This window comes from Trachurus japonicus, chromosome 24, assembly GCF_045865225.1.
Source record: "Trachurus japonicus isolate A0001 chromosome 24, Traja_1.0".
NCBI classification, from domain to species: domain Eukaryota; kingdom Metazoa; phylum Chordata; class Actinopteri; order Carangiformes; family Carangidae; genus Trachurus; species Trachurus japonicus.
The window spans coordinates 22,269,265-22,283,849 of record NC_140930.1 but is presented as its reverse complement, the minus strand read 5'-3'; the positions used below and the strand labels follow the sequence as shown (position 1 = coordinate 22,283,849).

Genomic DNA, 14,585 nt, shown 5'->3' with positions numbered 1-14,585 from the left:
CCTGTCGCCCTGGCAGCCTCTCGTCATTTGATATTGCATGGCAGATCCCTCCATTATGCTCGACACAAACCTTGTTTGTGTTTTCCCTCTTTTTTTCCTCTTTTTCTTTCTTTAGCAGGTGTGACCTGTGAGCCGCTGAGGTGGATCTGGCATATAGTTAGCGCTAGCCAACCAGGGCTCACCAGCGCTGCCTGTGCTCTAGCGTAACACCCCTGACCCTTTTGTTTCCAAATCAGCAGTTTGCCTACAGCGTGGATCATTACAGCTCCACTTGGGGAAGCTGTCTGCAGCTGGATCTCCGGGGGCATCATTAGGGGTGGTGTATCAGTTCAAAAAAAAAAAAAAGCCTCACGGTGATAGAAAGCGACTAGAAGCATCACCTGCGGCAGAGCAGACTGTGTCTACACACAGGAACTCTGTCACTTGTTAAAACCATCTAGGTTATGGCTTCTACAGTTTTTTTAGAGGACCCTCCTCCCTCCTGGGTCAGGCCTTTACTCCCCTCCCTGACAGCTGTCACATTCATGCGTTTGTAGTTTCCTGACTTCTTCATCTCGGCAGACCGGGTGTAGCCGATCAGCACCAGATGTTAGCCTGATTGTTCCCAGCTTTGACTCAAATGAACTGGGATAAAACCATCATGTCCCCATGGGTGCTAATAGGTTTTCAAGGCACCCTTCCTGCTTATTGTGCAGTGCTTCAGATGTGCGTATAAAGTGCGTGCGATGGGCCGATGAAGGAAAGGCACTCACACTGGAAGTAGAGCTCCTCGTCTCCCTCCTGATCCGCTTTGCTGTACCCGCAGTGCCTGCACGAGTGGGGGAGAGAAGAGGAGAGTGGCAGAATCAGCCGATTGTGCGCGAGAAAGAAATGCCCTCAAATTACAAGAATCTGAATGTGGCAACTGACGCTGCGTCTGACAAATCTCCCACCAACCCCGACTGAGTAGCAGGGGCACTGAACCCAACAGCTGAGCCTGGGAAAGCAGCTCCAGCATCTCAGTCATGCAGCATCTCAGATAATACACACACACACACACACACACACACACACACACTGCAGAGGACTCTTCAACATGTCTTACACTAAATATCAATGTGTTGAAGGTCCTACCAAGCCACAAGTGATGGATATACACTCAGAGATGAAAACAGGTCTTCATTTTTTTTTTTTTATCTAACTACTCTAACTGATTTTCATTTCTTATTTCCAGGTCTAACATTGTCAGAAAACTTTTTAAACAACTGAGGAGTCAACCTCTGATTGAAAGGTCTTCAGAATATTGCTTTTCATGCTCCTACAATATGTGGTTGCCACATATTCAGAATAAGATATTAATAATATCAAGATTAGTGTCTATGGTCTAGTTTGCATCAGTTTAGGGTCAGTGATATGGAAAGGTTTGAGAACCACTGACATAAAGGGCAGTGTTCATGTTCCTGGGATACAGTAGAAGACAAACAAAGCAAAGCATAATGGACTTTGTCACATAATAATAACATGGGAGCTGTAAGTCTCATTTATTTTATGCAAAGACTAAGTTGAAGGCTCAGATGGACATGGGACCTTAATGGTTGAATCAGCAAAATATGAAGACCGGGCATGAGCACACATCTGGTTCTTTGATAAAGAGTCAAATGTAGAAGTCTCAGGAGAGACGTCAACTTCAACATCCAAGGTGCATCCAATCACAGTTTAAAACTCATTTCATGCAGGACTGCCAGTGCATGGAAACTTAATGACTGCTGTACAAAAACTGACAGGAAAACATAGCAGAAGAGAAATAATTAAAACTGATAGTTATACCACGAACCTGGAGTGGCGTTAGATTTACCAGGAGAGTGCTGGTCTTCAGCGTTTGTATCAGTAAAACCAAATCTTAAAATGGAAATTTACAGGGAGCTTTGGGATGTATGTTTGCATCACCCTATTCAGTTGGGTGATGTAAACAGGGAGTGTAATACAGTCATGAAGTTGGTGAGTTCCCAGATGCAACTGTTACATACATATCTTTATATTTTACATATCAAAAATGTCAAAAATATACATTAAAAGCTTAGGGGCAATAATAATCATTGTTATTATAATAGCACTGCCAATACATTACACTAATGTGTCTGTTGTGTCTACAGACACAACAGACACATTAGTGTAATGTATTGGCAGCAGGGGTACAGGTACATCCTAGTCTGACCTAGTGATGCTTCAGAGAAGAAGTCAGGCGAGGAGAGGATAATTCTAATGAACCCAACATTAACAGCAAGCTCTGATGAAACGCTGTTCATGCAGATGGAAATACAGCTCAAGTACATGAGGAAATGGTGATAATGACAACGGGCAGGGTGCTTTGTGATGGTGGTGTAGAAAAAACCCAAAAAAACACAGTGTTGTACTTCATCCCGCCCTCAGGATCTCACACAGTCACACACAGGAATGCAGAGCCAAAGCTTTCTCAATCTGGAGTACTTGTCTCATAATGGCTCTGCAAAAAATAGCTTTTTTTTTTTTTTCATTGAGGCTGAGGGTATAAGAAAAAAAAAAAAAAGATGCATTACAACCCATTAACACAGCATGCCACAAGATGATGGGTGCACGTGTGTGTGCGCGCATGTGACGACTCCACAGACGTGGAGGCCTGTGAGTGACAGAAAGGCTAATTGACAAGCGCAGACTCACAGGAGCGGAGAGTCAATGGGGCCCGCGAGAGCGTACCTTCTCCCAATGATGAAGCCGAACACCATGAACACCAGGATGATGGTTCCCGCCACGGCCACCACTGCTATGATGATGACGGGGTTCTGCTCGCTGGAGACAATTGCAGCTGATGAGATGCACACACACAGAACATAACACGCACACACACACACACACACACAGAGACACACAGACACGCACAAGGACAGACATGCAAAAGAGAAAGAGAGAAATACACTGTGAGAATCTTCGAGCACATCAAAAGACCAAACAATCTGCAGGACATAATTGAGCTCAATGAGCGGCCTGGAGATTGAAAACCCCTCCCCTCCCCCTCCCCTCCTCTCCTTCCTTCCCTCAGAGAGTGGAGGAGGGACGCTTCTATTTTTGAGCCGTCCTTATACACACGGCTCTACTGTTTCAGAAAGTGGGCTTAATAGTCCCAGACGGCGACGGCGATGCCCTTCATCTCAAACAAAGACACATTCAGGTTGGATTGTTTCCCATTCAGAGCTCTCACAGTGCTCAGACTGTTTGCATTGACACACTGCCGATTGCTCAGAAGAACGGTGTCATATAAGGTCAACGCGAGTGGTGTTTGTGTGTGTGTGATGGGGGGGATTCATGCATTTTAAATCAAGTGAATCTGAGATGTGTAAATACTTGGAAAAATAAGAGAATGATATTTTGTTTGTGTTGGGGGCGGGGTGATGATACTTTTCATATAATTATTGTCTGTTTTGGGGAGTGATTGAAAGGACTCCACTGTCATGTTAACACACTGGCAGGCTTCTCTCTCGAGGCCGTCGCAGAGGAGACGAGACGGACACTGTGCCGGACAAGGACACTTTGGATGGATTGTAACCTTCTTACCTTGTTATAGGACACACTCTGCATGTGGTATGAGTAATTAACGTGTCCTTTTATGCAGAAATGCTGGACGTGAGGTGGGTGGGGGCGTATTGCGGTGGGCAGGTTGGATGATGGTGCTACAGACTAAGGAGAATTTAATGAAACGGTGACTAATGCGGGGGTATTTTTTCATAAAACCTAAAAAAGAAAATGACATGTGACAAATAAAAATACCAGGGTGCATGACATTCTGTTGCACCACACAGCTAAAAGCCAGGCCCGCACCTCCAGATTCATCAACAGTTTTTACCCAAGTGCCATAAAACAACTCAACTCTTTGCTGAAGTCTGTGCAATACATTGTGCATTTTACATCATTACATCATCTACACTCGAGGAGTTGCACTGTAATTCCGTTATACAGCTGTGCAATGGCAATAAAGGCATTCTAATTCTAATTCTAAAACATAGAAGTGGATATGAGTGACAAACAAAACACAACAAAAGCAAACAGAGTGGAAGTCAGAGGAGAAAGAGGCTGCGGTCAAAATGTCAGAATCATCTCCTCGCTCCTGTTTAACGCAGGGCAACATACAAACCCTACACACTCACATTCATACCTATTGGCTATGGTGGCCAAGCAACCTAGTATGCATGACTTTGGACTTTGGACAAAGAATCTTCAAAAAAGTGATGTCATCATACAGTGATGACATAATGACATCATAGGATTTCAAGGGATCAGAAATTCTAGAACTCTCAGTCTCGTATGACACTTGATATTGTTGGCGTGTACGACACAGAGACGGTTAACTCTTTAGCTGACTTGATGGAGTTGATGGAGATGACAAACAAAGACTGTACAGGAAGGTCTTTAATGAAAAGATCTTACAGAGACATCTGTGGAAGAACCACCTCTCCGCCATGTAAGAGGATGAGGGTGTCCACAGATGTAGAAGAGCATCAGGGAACGTGGTACATGGAGACAACCAGCAAAGACTGGACAAGAAGACATTTGATGAAAAGATCTTACAGAGACATCTGTGGAAAGACCAACTCTCCACCAAGGAAACGAATGAGGATCAGTACAGGCCCAGGATCCTCCCCAGAGAAGACAAAGATGTGCTGTGGGGCAACATCTCCAGTGAGATGCCCCACCAGTGAAACTCCTGGAAACATCCCAAAAACTAAGACTTGCTGTGAGACGGTATCTCCAGTGAGATGGGCCAACAATGAAGCTCCTGGAAACATCCCAAAGTCAGGAGAAGATGAGAGAGAGATGTTCTCCACAAACTCCACGACGATCTGGATCATCGGGTCCACTTACATACATCGAGGACAGAAGGCGGCAAAATACCTTTTTGGGGAGAATTTGGGACTCGATGCCAAAGTGGAGTGGTTTGGTAAAGGTGGCATGCGCTGGAGTGGCGTTCTCCCTTGTTTTAAGGCTGAGTTATCTACGCGGTGTCCCCCTGACATTTTGGTCATCCACGCTGGTGGCAACGATCTGGGACTAACATCACCCAATGACCTTGCAGCTCAGATGCAGAGGGAACTGATGCAACTTCATGCAGAGTGTCCCTCCATGATGATTGCATTTTCCTGCATCAATGAGCGCCAAGCGTGGAGATATGGACAGCCAGGGATGATAAACAAAGACAGAAAGATTGTGAACTCACTGATGAGGAGAAGCGCTGGCAGCTTCAGCGGTACAATCATTGAACATCCCTTCCTCAGGTTTTACAACAAGAGACTGTTTCTGCCTGATGGAGTCCACTTCACCTCAGAAGGAAACAGAATCTTTCTGTCATCGCTTCAAGAAGCTCTGACGATTATCATGGCATCTCCCCCAAAAAGCCTCTTTTGACATCTTCCATTTCTGGTTGTATCCCACAATACAAAAACTTCAAAGTGCAAAAAAACAATAACAAAGCATAATAATAAAATAAAAATAAAGATAAAAAATAAAATTATATCTGAGGTTATTAATATTAATATATTTTCCCATATACAACTCAGGTGCACACCAAAATGCAGTCAAACTCTGGTGCAGGTCATGTCATCACAGCCGCAATACACTGTGATTTTGAACAGTTATAATTCAGAACAGTTTTGCATCATCATGTGAAACAGTAACTGGATTATAGTAAATATGTATGGAGCCAGATAGACCTGGGCTATACCCAATACCTGTGTTAATGCAAAGTACGTTTTTAAAAAATATATATTTCTGGCGATGTTAAGAGTAACCAACTTTTAGAAGCATTTGTTTAGTTTCATCTTAATTTGCTGAAGACAGCAAACAAGCACATTTCCCACATGGCCCTTGGATGTGGCATGTGCCATGTTTTTGTGTTTTTTCCCCCTCAAAAAACCTTCAATAAAGGAAGAAACAGTAACTGAACCTAATGTGTCCCTGTTCAGAGCATCTATAATGCTCGACATTATGATCTATAGCACAAACAGCTCACAGCGGCAACCTGCTCCAAAACCCACAATAGCACACTGTGATACTCAGGGCAGAGCTAATGTAACTGATTAGCTTTAAATGAGTTTATCCTCATGACGCTACAGTAGCTTGTCCTTATGCTCTGAGATTTTTTTCCCATGATGTCTTGTCAGCATAAAGTCAAAGCAATTTGTGTTTGCTTTGCTTGAAAGCAAATAATTTCCCTGGGCCATTACTATAATAGCTGGAAACATTAACAGGTTGTACATAAATCTGGAGCTGAAAGCCTGTGCTCTAAAATGATGTGCTGATATACTGCTGTGGTCAAACTGCCTCTGATGGGGAGGGTGCGGGTGGGCAATGGTGTATTTGAAGACATTAAAATCTATGTGTAGACTTGATTGGCTTGACTAAGACTGTATCACAATGACACACCAATCCCCCCCTTTACTTCTTCACACAATTACACCTCTGTTGTTGCCAGTTAGAGTGAGAACTTCTGTTTTATTCTGCGCACATGTAAACTACACTATGTACATCTGACCCAGAATCAGGAAAAAAAGATCACTGCACTGCCAAGGAAGGGAGGCTAAAGCCCTTTTCAGATAAAATGCGGTATTTTCCATGCGTGCAGTCGGGTAGAGATAGAGACATTCTATGGTAGTACAGCAACAGCACATGAGCTGTGCCAAAGTCTGACTCAACTTCAACACAAGGTGCAAGAGAGGCAGCATGTGCATGCATAGCGCTCTGCTTTGCACAGATGAGGGGTGTGCGTCGCATAGCAGCGATTATGATGAGATAGGGAGACCAGAGATACGGTTTAACACTGGTACATTCCACAGTTGGAGACAGTAAAGCAATGCAAACTGGTGCTTAAGTTTTTCTACACCAGTAAACAAATGATAATGCCAACTTTGCACTGGAGCACTAGCAAAACTTACAAATAGCTCCTATTTTTGAGCAGGTAGCACTTGTTAGCATATAGCTATGGAACACACTGCGCGCCGCCTACTGCATCCTCTTCTGTGTTTGCCGTTGCAATTTTCAGGGGTGCAAACTCATCAGGGGTAAAAAAGGTGACAAGATACCGACCCCCTAGGGGGGTCCGGGGGCATGCTCCCCCGGGGAATTTTTTTTAAAAACCAACTTTAAAGGTGAATTTACAGTCAATTTTAGCATGGGACTAGGGTCCAGATTTACTCAGGTTTGCACAGCTTTTGCTCCTGTTATACCTGCACAATCTGTCTCTCTTGTGTTTGGTTTTGAAATATGTGAAGGGGGTCTTCAGCCTATGCAGGTTTAGCATGAGCAAAAGCTGTGCAAAACTTGGAGAATCTGTCCCTTGATGTCCATCAGATGAACCTTGCAAACCTTGCCTTCAAACTAAATAAAATTTAATACAGACTGATTGGTTCATTGTGAAACATTTATTTATTTATGTAAATGTGTTTTCTGTACGTAGGCTATGCTCCGAGGTAGCGCTGCTCTTTCTGTCCAATAACACACATGAAGCTTAAAAATGCCATAGGTTACATAAAACATATTAAGCGGCAATATGTATTTAAAAGATGTTCAAGCAAACGGTTCGGTTCACGGTTTTGTGGTCATGGTTTTCGGTTCGGTTTGGTATACTTTGATCGTTGGGAAAATCAATCATGTCTCGTATATTCAGGTTAAAACTAAAAGAATGAGGCAGTCTGACATCTGATACATTATAGTGACAGTCTGAGGTTAAAAGTAGGTGAGATTCTGGCTGCAAGAGTGGAGACATTGATAGTTCCAACATGTTTTAATTTATTGGGAAAAGAAAGTTATCTAACAAATGCTAAGAACAATTAGATATTCACTGAAATATATAACCTATATTTATTAATTGTGGTTCTTACAAAAAATATATCTTATAAAATATAAAAGTTAAAATGTCTTTTGCTCTGCCCCTTTAATTAGTGCATACAAAATAATTTAACTTTAGCCTACTACTTTTACAACCACATTATTTACCAGCAACATAAAGTGAAACAGAGGCAGAGGTGTCCTGCCACAGTCAGTCAACCTCCTCCTCTTCCTCCTGCTGCTGCTGAACAGGTCGCACTGGAGCTAGTCTCGCTCGCCAGACCCTCCTCCAGAGAGGAGGGAGACACTGGAGCTAATAAAAGCTAAACGCGCTAATCGCTAATTGGCCGCGATCGCGATCATCACACACACGCGGTCCCATACAGCACCTATACAACGCTGCTGGCGCATCTTCTAGCTCCGACTCTTTCACTCGCCATGCTCAAAAAGTCGCGTTAGTTTTAGTCTGTATTAAAAGAGAAGCTTCAGGTGTGTATTGCTGGACAGAAGAGGAGCGCTGCCACCACTCGTTGTCATCCAGATAAGGTGCATGCGCCTTAAAGAGACAGGTGCATTGCTTCGCCTCGCCTCGCCTCGCCGGACCCCCCCACCCCCTCAAATTTTTTTTATTGCGGATTTACACGAATCACACAAATGACCAATTTGGGATCCAAAACGGCGAATTTCGCCGAAAGGTGACAAGTTTGCACCCCTGAATTTTTACTCATGCATGTCTGCGTATGTTTAGCTGAGCAGAAAATAAATGAAAATAAATACTGAGTATGAATGTGCTCTCGGTCCATTTGGAAATGAGTAGGAAGGAGATAGAATGGAGATTTTCAAACAATAATTGCTTTGGGTGAAATGTGGATGGTATTTAAATACTTGGAGCTCATTTTCCACTTGTATCTGGATAATTACATGTTTGTTTACATCCCAACTATGAACTATATGGGATAATGGATAATTGTAGTGGCTGTGTGTAACATGATGCCTTACCTGTGGTCTCTTCCTTGGTGGTTATCTCCAGCCTGGGGCCGTAGGTCCCGTACCCGGCCTCTGTGAAGGCCCTGATCTGGAACACATAGGCCGTGCTGGGCTTCAGGTTGCTCACGGTAGCTGATGTGGACTTGGATCGGACAGTGGAATAGATCTTGTCCTTCTGATCCTGTGCAGAGAACATTTTGTTTAATTCCAAAAACCAGTTAGACGGTAAAAAAAAAAAAAGAGAACATCTGATTGTGTGAAAGCCCAGCTAATAATTGAGTCTTATTGAAGTGTTGTTATCTTCACGTCATTGCTTGAAAAATACAGCAGATACACATCACAGGATGTAATTACCTGCACTTTGAGAATGAAATGAGTGTGATATAACAATGTTTCATCCAACTAGATACACAGCCCTGATTTAAGATGAAAATATTCAAATTTAGTCGCCATTGTAATATTCAGTCAATACATCATACATTCTTATATAGTGTAGGCTACACTTCATTAATACATCATTTATCAGAGCTGCAGAGACAACCAGGCCTTAAGCTTTCAAAAGGGACAGGTTTGACTCAATGTTCGTGTGTTAGTATCATTTTTCAAATCTTAATAAAATCTTTTCTGATCAGCTCCTGGTTTAATTCACGTTTGATAAACCCACTTCCCCCATGTTTACTTGTTGTCTTGGTAAATTAAGCCAATGTATATTTCTACAGCACAAACTCCATCTGCCTGACAAGAAGAAGCATATTGTTCTCTCCGCTCTGCCTCTCTGAGTTTCTGTTTCCTGAGAAATAGCCTACTGCTTTCATCCACAATTTAAGTACAGTTCCTTCAACCATGCTGTTTTTTGTTTGTTTGGTTTTGCTCTGTTTTTAATGAAACACGCTTTTAAAGGGCATAGCATCACTTTTTACCTGGGATGCCTTTAAATGTTAAATGTCATGTGGAGGAAAGATTTATTGAAAGTAGGATAATGGTGATAAAAAAATATAAGATAAGGAAGCCAGTGTTTCTACTAAAAAGAGAAATGTCCACTGATGAATTACTAACTGCTGTGGAAATGTGTATTATGCTTAAAGCTATTGCACTACACTACACTCCACCCAGGGGAGTGCATTGTAATGAATCTGCATGTATTGGGGCTTGTTGCAGTAAATGACTATATTTTAATAGAAGCATCTGATGAATGTATGGAGATCAGGAATATTTAATGCAGGGTTTAATATCATCATAGTGTTGTGGTTTTATTATAGTTGCTCTAATACTGATGCTGGATATTACTTCTGACGGTGTTGGGTATTGGCAAGCACTTAAGCATATGCACCAATTCTATGCACACATGTCATTTTCTTAATACATTTGATAGTTTCATTCTCAAAATGAAATCAATTCTTCCTCTCTTCTCTAAAAGAGTAGCTCTTACATGCAGCCCCTGTTAACTACTGTTTTAGAAAGACGGTGATAATCATGTACCTGTAAATAGTGTAATGTGAGCCTGTGGAAAAAATGTCAACGCGTTACACTGGAAAGTGTCACCAGTAAAAAGACAATGTGTACGCAAAGCCTTCATCCCAAAGGGTCAGGCTCTCCTGTCAGGAAAACTACTGTAGGTGGTATTATTTCAAGGTTTATTTATAACTGACAGTCATATTAGATAAATAAATATTCTATATGTACAGTATATTCTATGGCATCCATGTATCGGTTCATGTCAATAGTTTAGGGTTTAACCTTAACAACAGCATCATTTTACATCAGGGCTCAAGTTTTGGTATTACAATTGGTACCTCTTTAGGGTTACAAGATATACAGTTTTAGGTGCGAAAATGAACTAAGTATGGATTTTTTCCCCCTATTAATCTTTACACTTTATTGTTGAAGAAAACTTCACATTTTAACTCCAATAACTGCCTTACTTTAATAAGTCCTGCTAAATAAAGAACATAAAACACATATAAAATATATCTTTTCCATCGGGGGATCCATGTGGATGCATAGGCTGCACGCATTGTGTACTTTGTTGTTGAACTGTAAATGTTTCGCTCGGCAAAAGCCCAAATGGAATGCCAGGGTCTGTTAGGGGTGTAGTCGTTGTTTCCAATTTTCCACTTTTACAGCTGGGCAGACCACAGCCACAGTACGTGACATAGGAGACTGATTTGTCAGAGTGTGCGGGAGTCTGTGGCCAAGCAGGACTGGCACCGGAGCTCTGCTACCCTGCTTTTGATTTGCTGGGTTAAATTCGCTCCATTAAACCTTTGCTGTAAAGAGCTGATGTGTTCAGACTTAGACGGGGGGGAAGCAGCAGTATAATCTATGTGGGAGGGGAGAAGGAGATAACAGTAACAGATTGCTAATTCTGGCAGTGCAGCAGCCGCGGCTTGTGTGTGCGCACTAACATGTGCGTGGGGGTGGCTGTGAAGGACTATAGCCTGATTAAAATCTTATGAGCATCTCATTCATTATTGCAATTATGAGACAAAGAAGGTACTTGCAGAATCTTGTGAATTGCACTCACAGCAGCATGCAGATAGAATACAAAATGAAGAGTTGGCAAAAAGTGAATGCGAACTGAGAGGAAAGGAAAGGAAAGGAAAGGGGAAAAAAAGGTTTCAGGAAGACACAAACACAAACTCACTTTTTCATAGTATTTGATTTCGTATTCGGTGATGACGCCGTTGGGCTGCTGCGGCTCCTGCCAGGAGAGCTGGATGCTGCGCTGTTGCACTTTCTCCTTGATGACCTCGCTGACCTGGGATGGAGCTGTTTAGACAAGAACATGTCAATAAGCGAAGGGCAAACCCTCTCTGTACACACACACACACACACACACACATATGAGCCAGCCACACCGACTGCTCCACCAACACTCACTCAGAGACACTCGCCCTGCTCATGAATATTCATAGCGTACTGCTTAATGTTTACACCTCATGATCGAAATTTCAATTACAGCGCAAACAGCGGAAGATAGCGTTACCCCCTAGCCGGTGGAAAACTGCAACATGTAGATTATGAATAACAATTCAGTTCAATTAATTCCAACATTTCCAGTGGAACAAGCAGGCACTTACTCTCCCTGATGACAGAGCTATTGAAAAAGCCTCTCAGAGGGAGAGGGGTGTACCTATAACCCTCTGACACCAGTCTTATGCAAACCAATTATCTTTGGCTCTTTGAGTGACTCATTTGAAGTGTCTGGCTGCCAGAGTAAGTGCTATGCTATCATATTTAGATTTGCTAAACACCACACACACACACACATACATACACACAGATTTATTTATAAGATGTCAAACCTACAGTAAATGATGGCACTGAACTTAACAGCATCGTGTAGATGGTGCCATGCAATGTCTCAGCAGAGACCTACAGCCTTTTTATTTACCGTAACTACTCTTAATGCTACTCCTGCAACGGTTTTGCACAGCTCCTGCTACTGCTGCAAAAACCCTCTGCTATTAGTAGCTATACTGCACCACTCCTGTTGCTATTGCTTTCACTGCTGAAGCACCAGCAAGTACTACTGCTACTGCTCTTCTGTTGTCATTACTGGTGATGGCATGGCTACAGCTGCTGCTCATGTTAGTCTTACTAGTGCTCATATTGCTATACTGCTTAAACTACTGCTGCATAGTCAAAGAGCTGGAGAGGAATATCTAAACATAACTTATTCAACTGAATAATAATGTAAATGTTCAATACATTAGAACAGGCCCTAAACACATCATTAACATGTCATCTTATAAAGTTGATATGATGAAGGTGTTGTAATCTGCAGCTATAAAACATGAATATTTTGACATGTTTCTACCTGTCTAACAAAAACAAAAATTTCAGGGTAAATATATCGTACTTCAAAACTAAATCCAGTTCACAAGCTAGATGCTAGCTTTGTCTGTTGTATGGTTCTGGGCAGGTTCACTGGGTTGTGTTAATAGCTGCTGGTGAAATTAAGTAATTAATTCAAATAAAATAGAATGTAAATTTGCAATATGTTATACACAAAAGCAATAAAACCATACTAATAAATGAGAAATGCTGAGATGCTACTTAAGCAACAACAGAGTAGAGGATTGCTTCATGAATTTGTCACTATGAATAAAACTGTTTACATTATACATAATTTAATCCATTATTATAAAATACACTGATTAGTGGCACTTTGTGTCTTCTAGATCAATATTTCAATCTGATTCTAGCTTGATTTGAAGTATTTTGTCACATTCATGTTAGTTTGTTTTTTCATGACTCTTGACATTAATTCTCTCTTGCTTCAGGATATAAATGCAATTTTTTTTAGAAAGTTCACGGCAAAATACAGAACTTTCCGCTGAAAGGTTTGTTAAGCTGGAACGTATCTATTGCTTCTCTTTCTGCAGCTGTGCTTGCTGCTTCTTGTACAACTTCCATTACCTTTACGTCATTATCATCATCATCTTAATTATAATCACCATCATTTTACAACACCATTCTTAAGGACCCCAGTGAGGGAAAAAAGAGTCTAAGCTTTTTTGATTGCTAAACCTCACCCCAAGGAGATGATGCTTTCAGAAAAATATGCTTACTGCAAATCTGCAACACTAAACAGCCCCAGAAATCCTTTCTGTAAACATACTGTGAAATGTTGATGACTCATGCTGCTCTTGGGGCAAAACATATTAATTAACAGGTCTTAGCAAGTTTGAAAAGCTGTCCTGGGGACGACGCAAACTCCAAGGTAAAAGCCACTTGTCAGAAGTCGTGCTTTGATTTGTTTCCTGGGTGTTTTTTCACAGATGAGCAAAGCGCTTTCAAATGAAAGCGACGCTTATGAATGAAGAATTAACACCAAAGAAGTCACAGATTCTTGGATGACACTGTAATCGCATGACTCCAGTCGATCATCTCATCATGAGCGATTCACAAACACTATTTGGCAGTGGAGTATCTTCCAAAATCTGATAATTGCACCATCTCCAGAGAGTGCAAGAGATAAAGCCCCTCTCTCTCTGGATGGGTAAAAGCTGCTCAAGTGCAGACTAGTCTGTGTCATGCTCAGTGATCCAATGGGAGTGGACCTCTGTAGCCTTAATGCAGCCTGACCTCAGGTTGTTGTAAGATGACCTGCCACTAATAACTCCGGCTGGATTAAAACCTCATTAGGCTTCATCAGCATTCCTGACAAGTAAAGCGCACAACAGCAGACACCCAAGACCTTGTCAAAAACCTGCTGTTGTGACATGTCCCCCTCATAATCCACCCAAAACACGGGAACAATGTATCCTTTCTCTGCGGAGTCGGCCGGTCAAAGGGACGATTGAGTTTTCTCTCCCGAGTCACAACAAGCAGTTAGTGCAGCTTAACTCCGTCCAATTTGGCTGCTCTCTCTGCCACCGTCCAGACGGTGTCCTTGAAATATGGACCTGTCTCTTTCTCGCGTCTAATTCTGCTTCGGATTTATGGGCACAAAGTGATACCTTCTTGTCTGTGTTTACTGCTTTACTCTGACATTTGCTTTCATGCCCTGCAGATGTTCATTTTTTATTTATTTATTTTCCCCTACCCTTCATGTGCATAGAGAGAAGAAAGTTTTGAGGCTGTGTATACGTTTATAATTTCACAAGACAGATGGTCACACTGAATCTTCCTTTTCTGTTATAATATAAAAGGCAATATATAATATTCAAATTACTCAATTAAGGTCCCATATTTGACATATTTCCAATAATTTATTTTGAGAACTTCTTTGTAGTTCCACATTTCGTTTGTTAGGCAGGCTT

The 14,585-nt window shown here is 41.8% G+C and overlaps 2 protein-coding genes across 8 annotated transcripts in view; one reads left to right on the top strand and one right to left on the bottom strand.

Moving 5' to 3' along the window:
• The window catches only part of epha7 (eph receptor A7), a 93,262-nt gene that overhangs the window by 12,325 nt on the left and 66,352 nt on the right, over positions 1-14,585 (bottom strand). For 4 of the 7 annotated variants that reach the window (XM_085771561.1, XM_085771560.1, XM_085771564.1 and 1 more), the window contains exons 6-9: positions 11,462-11,586; positions 8,830-8,998; positions 2,713-2,821; positions 753-808 (exon numbers count right to left, since the gene is read on the bottom strand). In XM_085771561.1, the coding sequence (XP_085627687.1) occupies positions 753-808; positions 2,713-2,821; positions 8,830-8,998; positions 11,462-11,586 (459 nt within the window). Of the gene's footprint in view, positions 1-752; positions 809-2,676; positions 2,822-8,829; positions 8,999-11,461; positions 11,587-14,585 lie in introns of all 7 variants that reach the window. The other 3 variants (XM_085771558.1, XM_085771559.1, XM_085771562.1) reach the window with 1 other exon arrangement.
• LOC146961967 (uncharacterized) lies at positions 4,315-5,414 on the top strand. The gene has a single exon (XM_085771630.1). The coding sequence runs from the start codon at positions 4,315-4,317 to the stop codon at positions 5,410-5,412; it is 1,098 nt and encodes a 365-aa protein (XP_085627756.1). The 3' UTR covers positions 5,413-5,414.

Excerpts from the sequence above, each read along its gene's own strand:
- LOC146961967 (XM_085771630.1), top strand. The coding sequence starts at position 4,315 with ATGACACTTGATATTGTTGGCGTGTACGACACAGAGACGGTTAACTCT.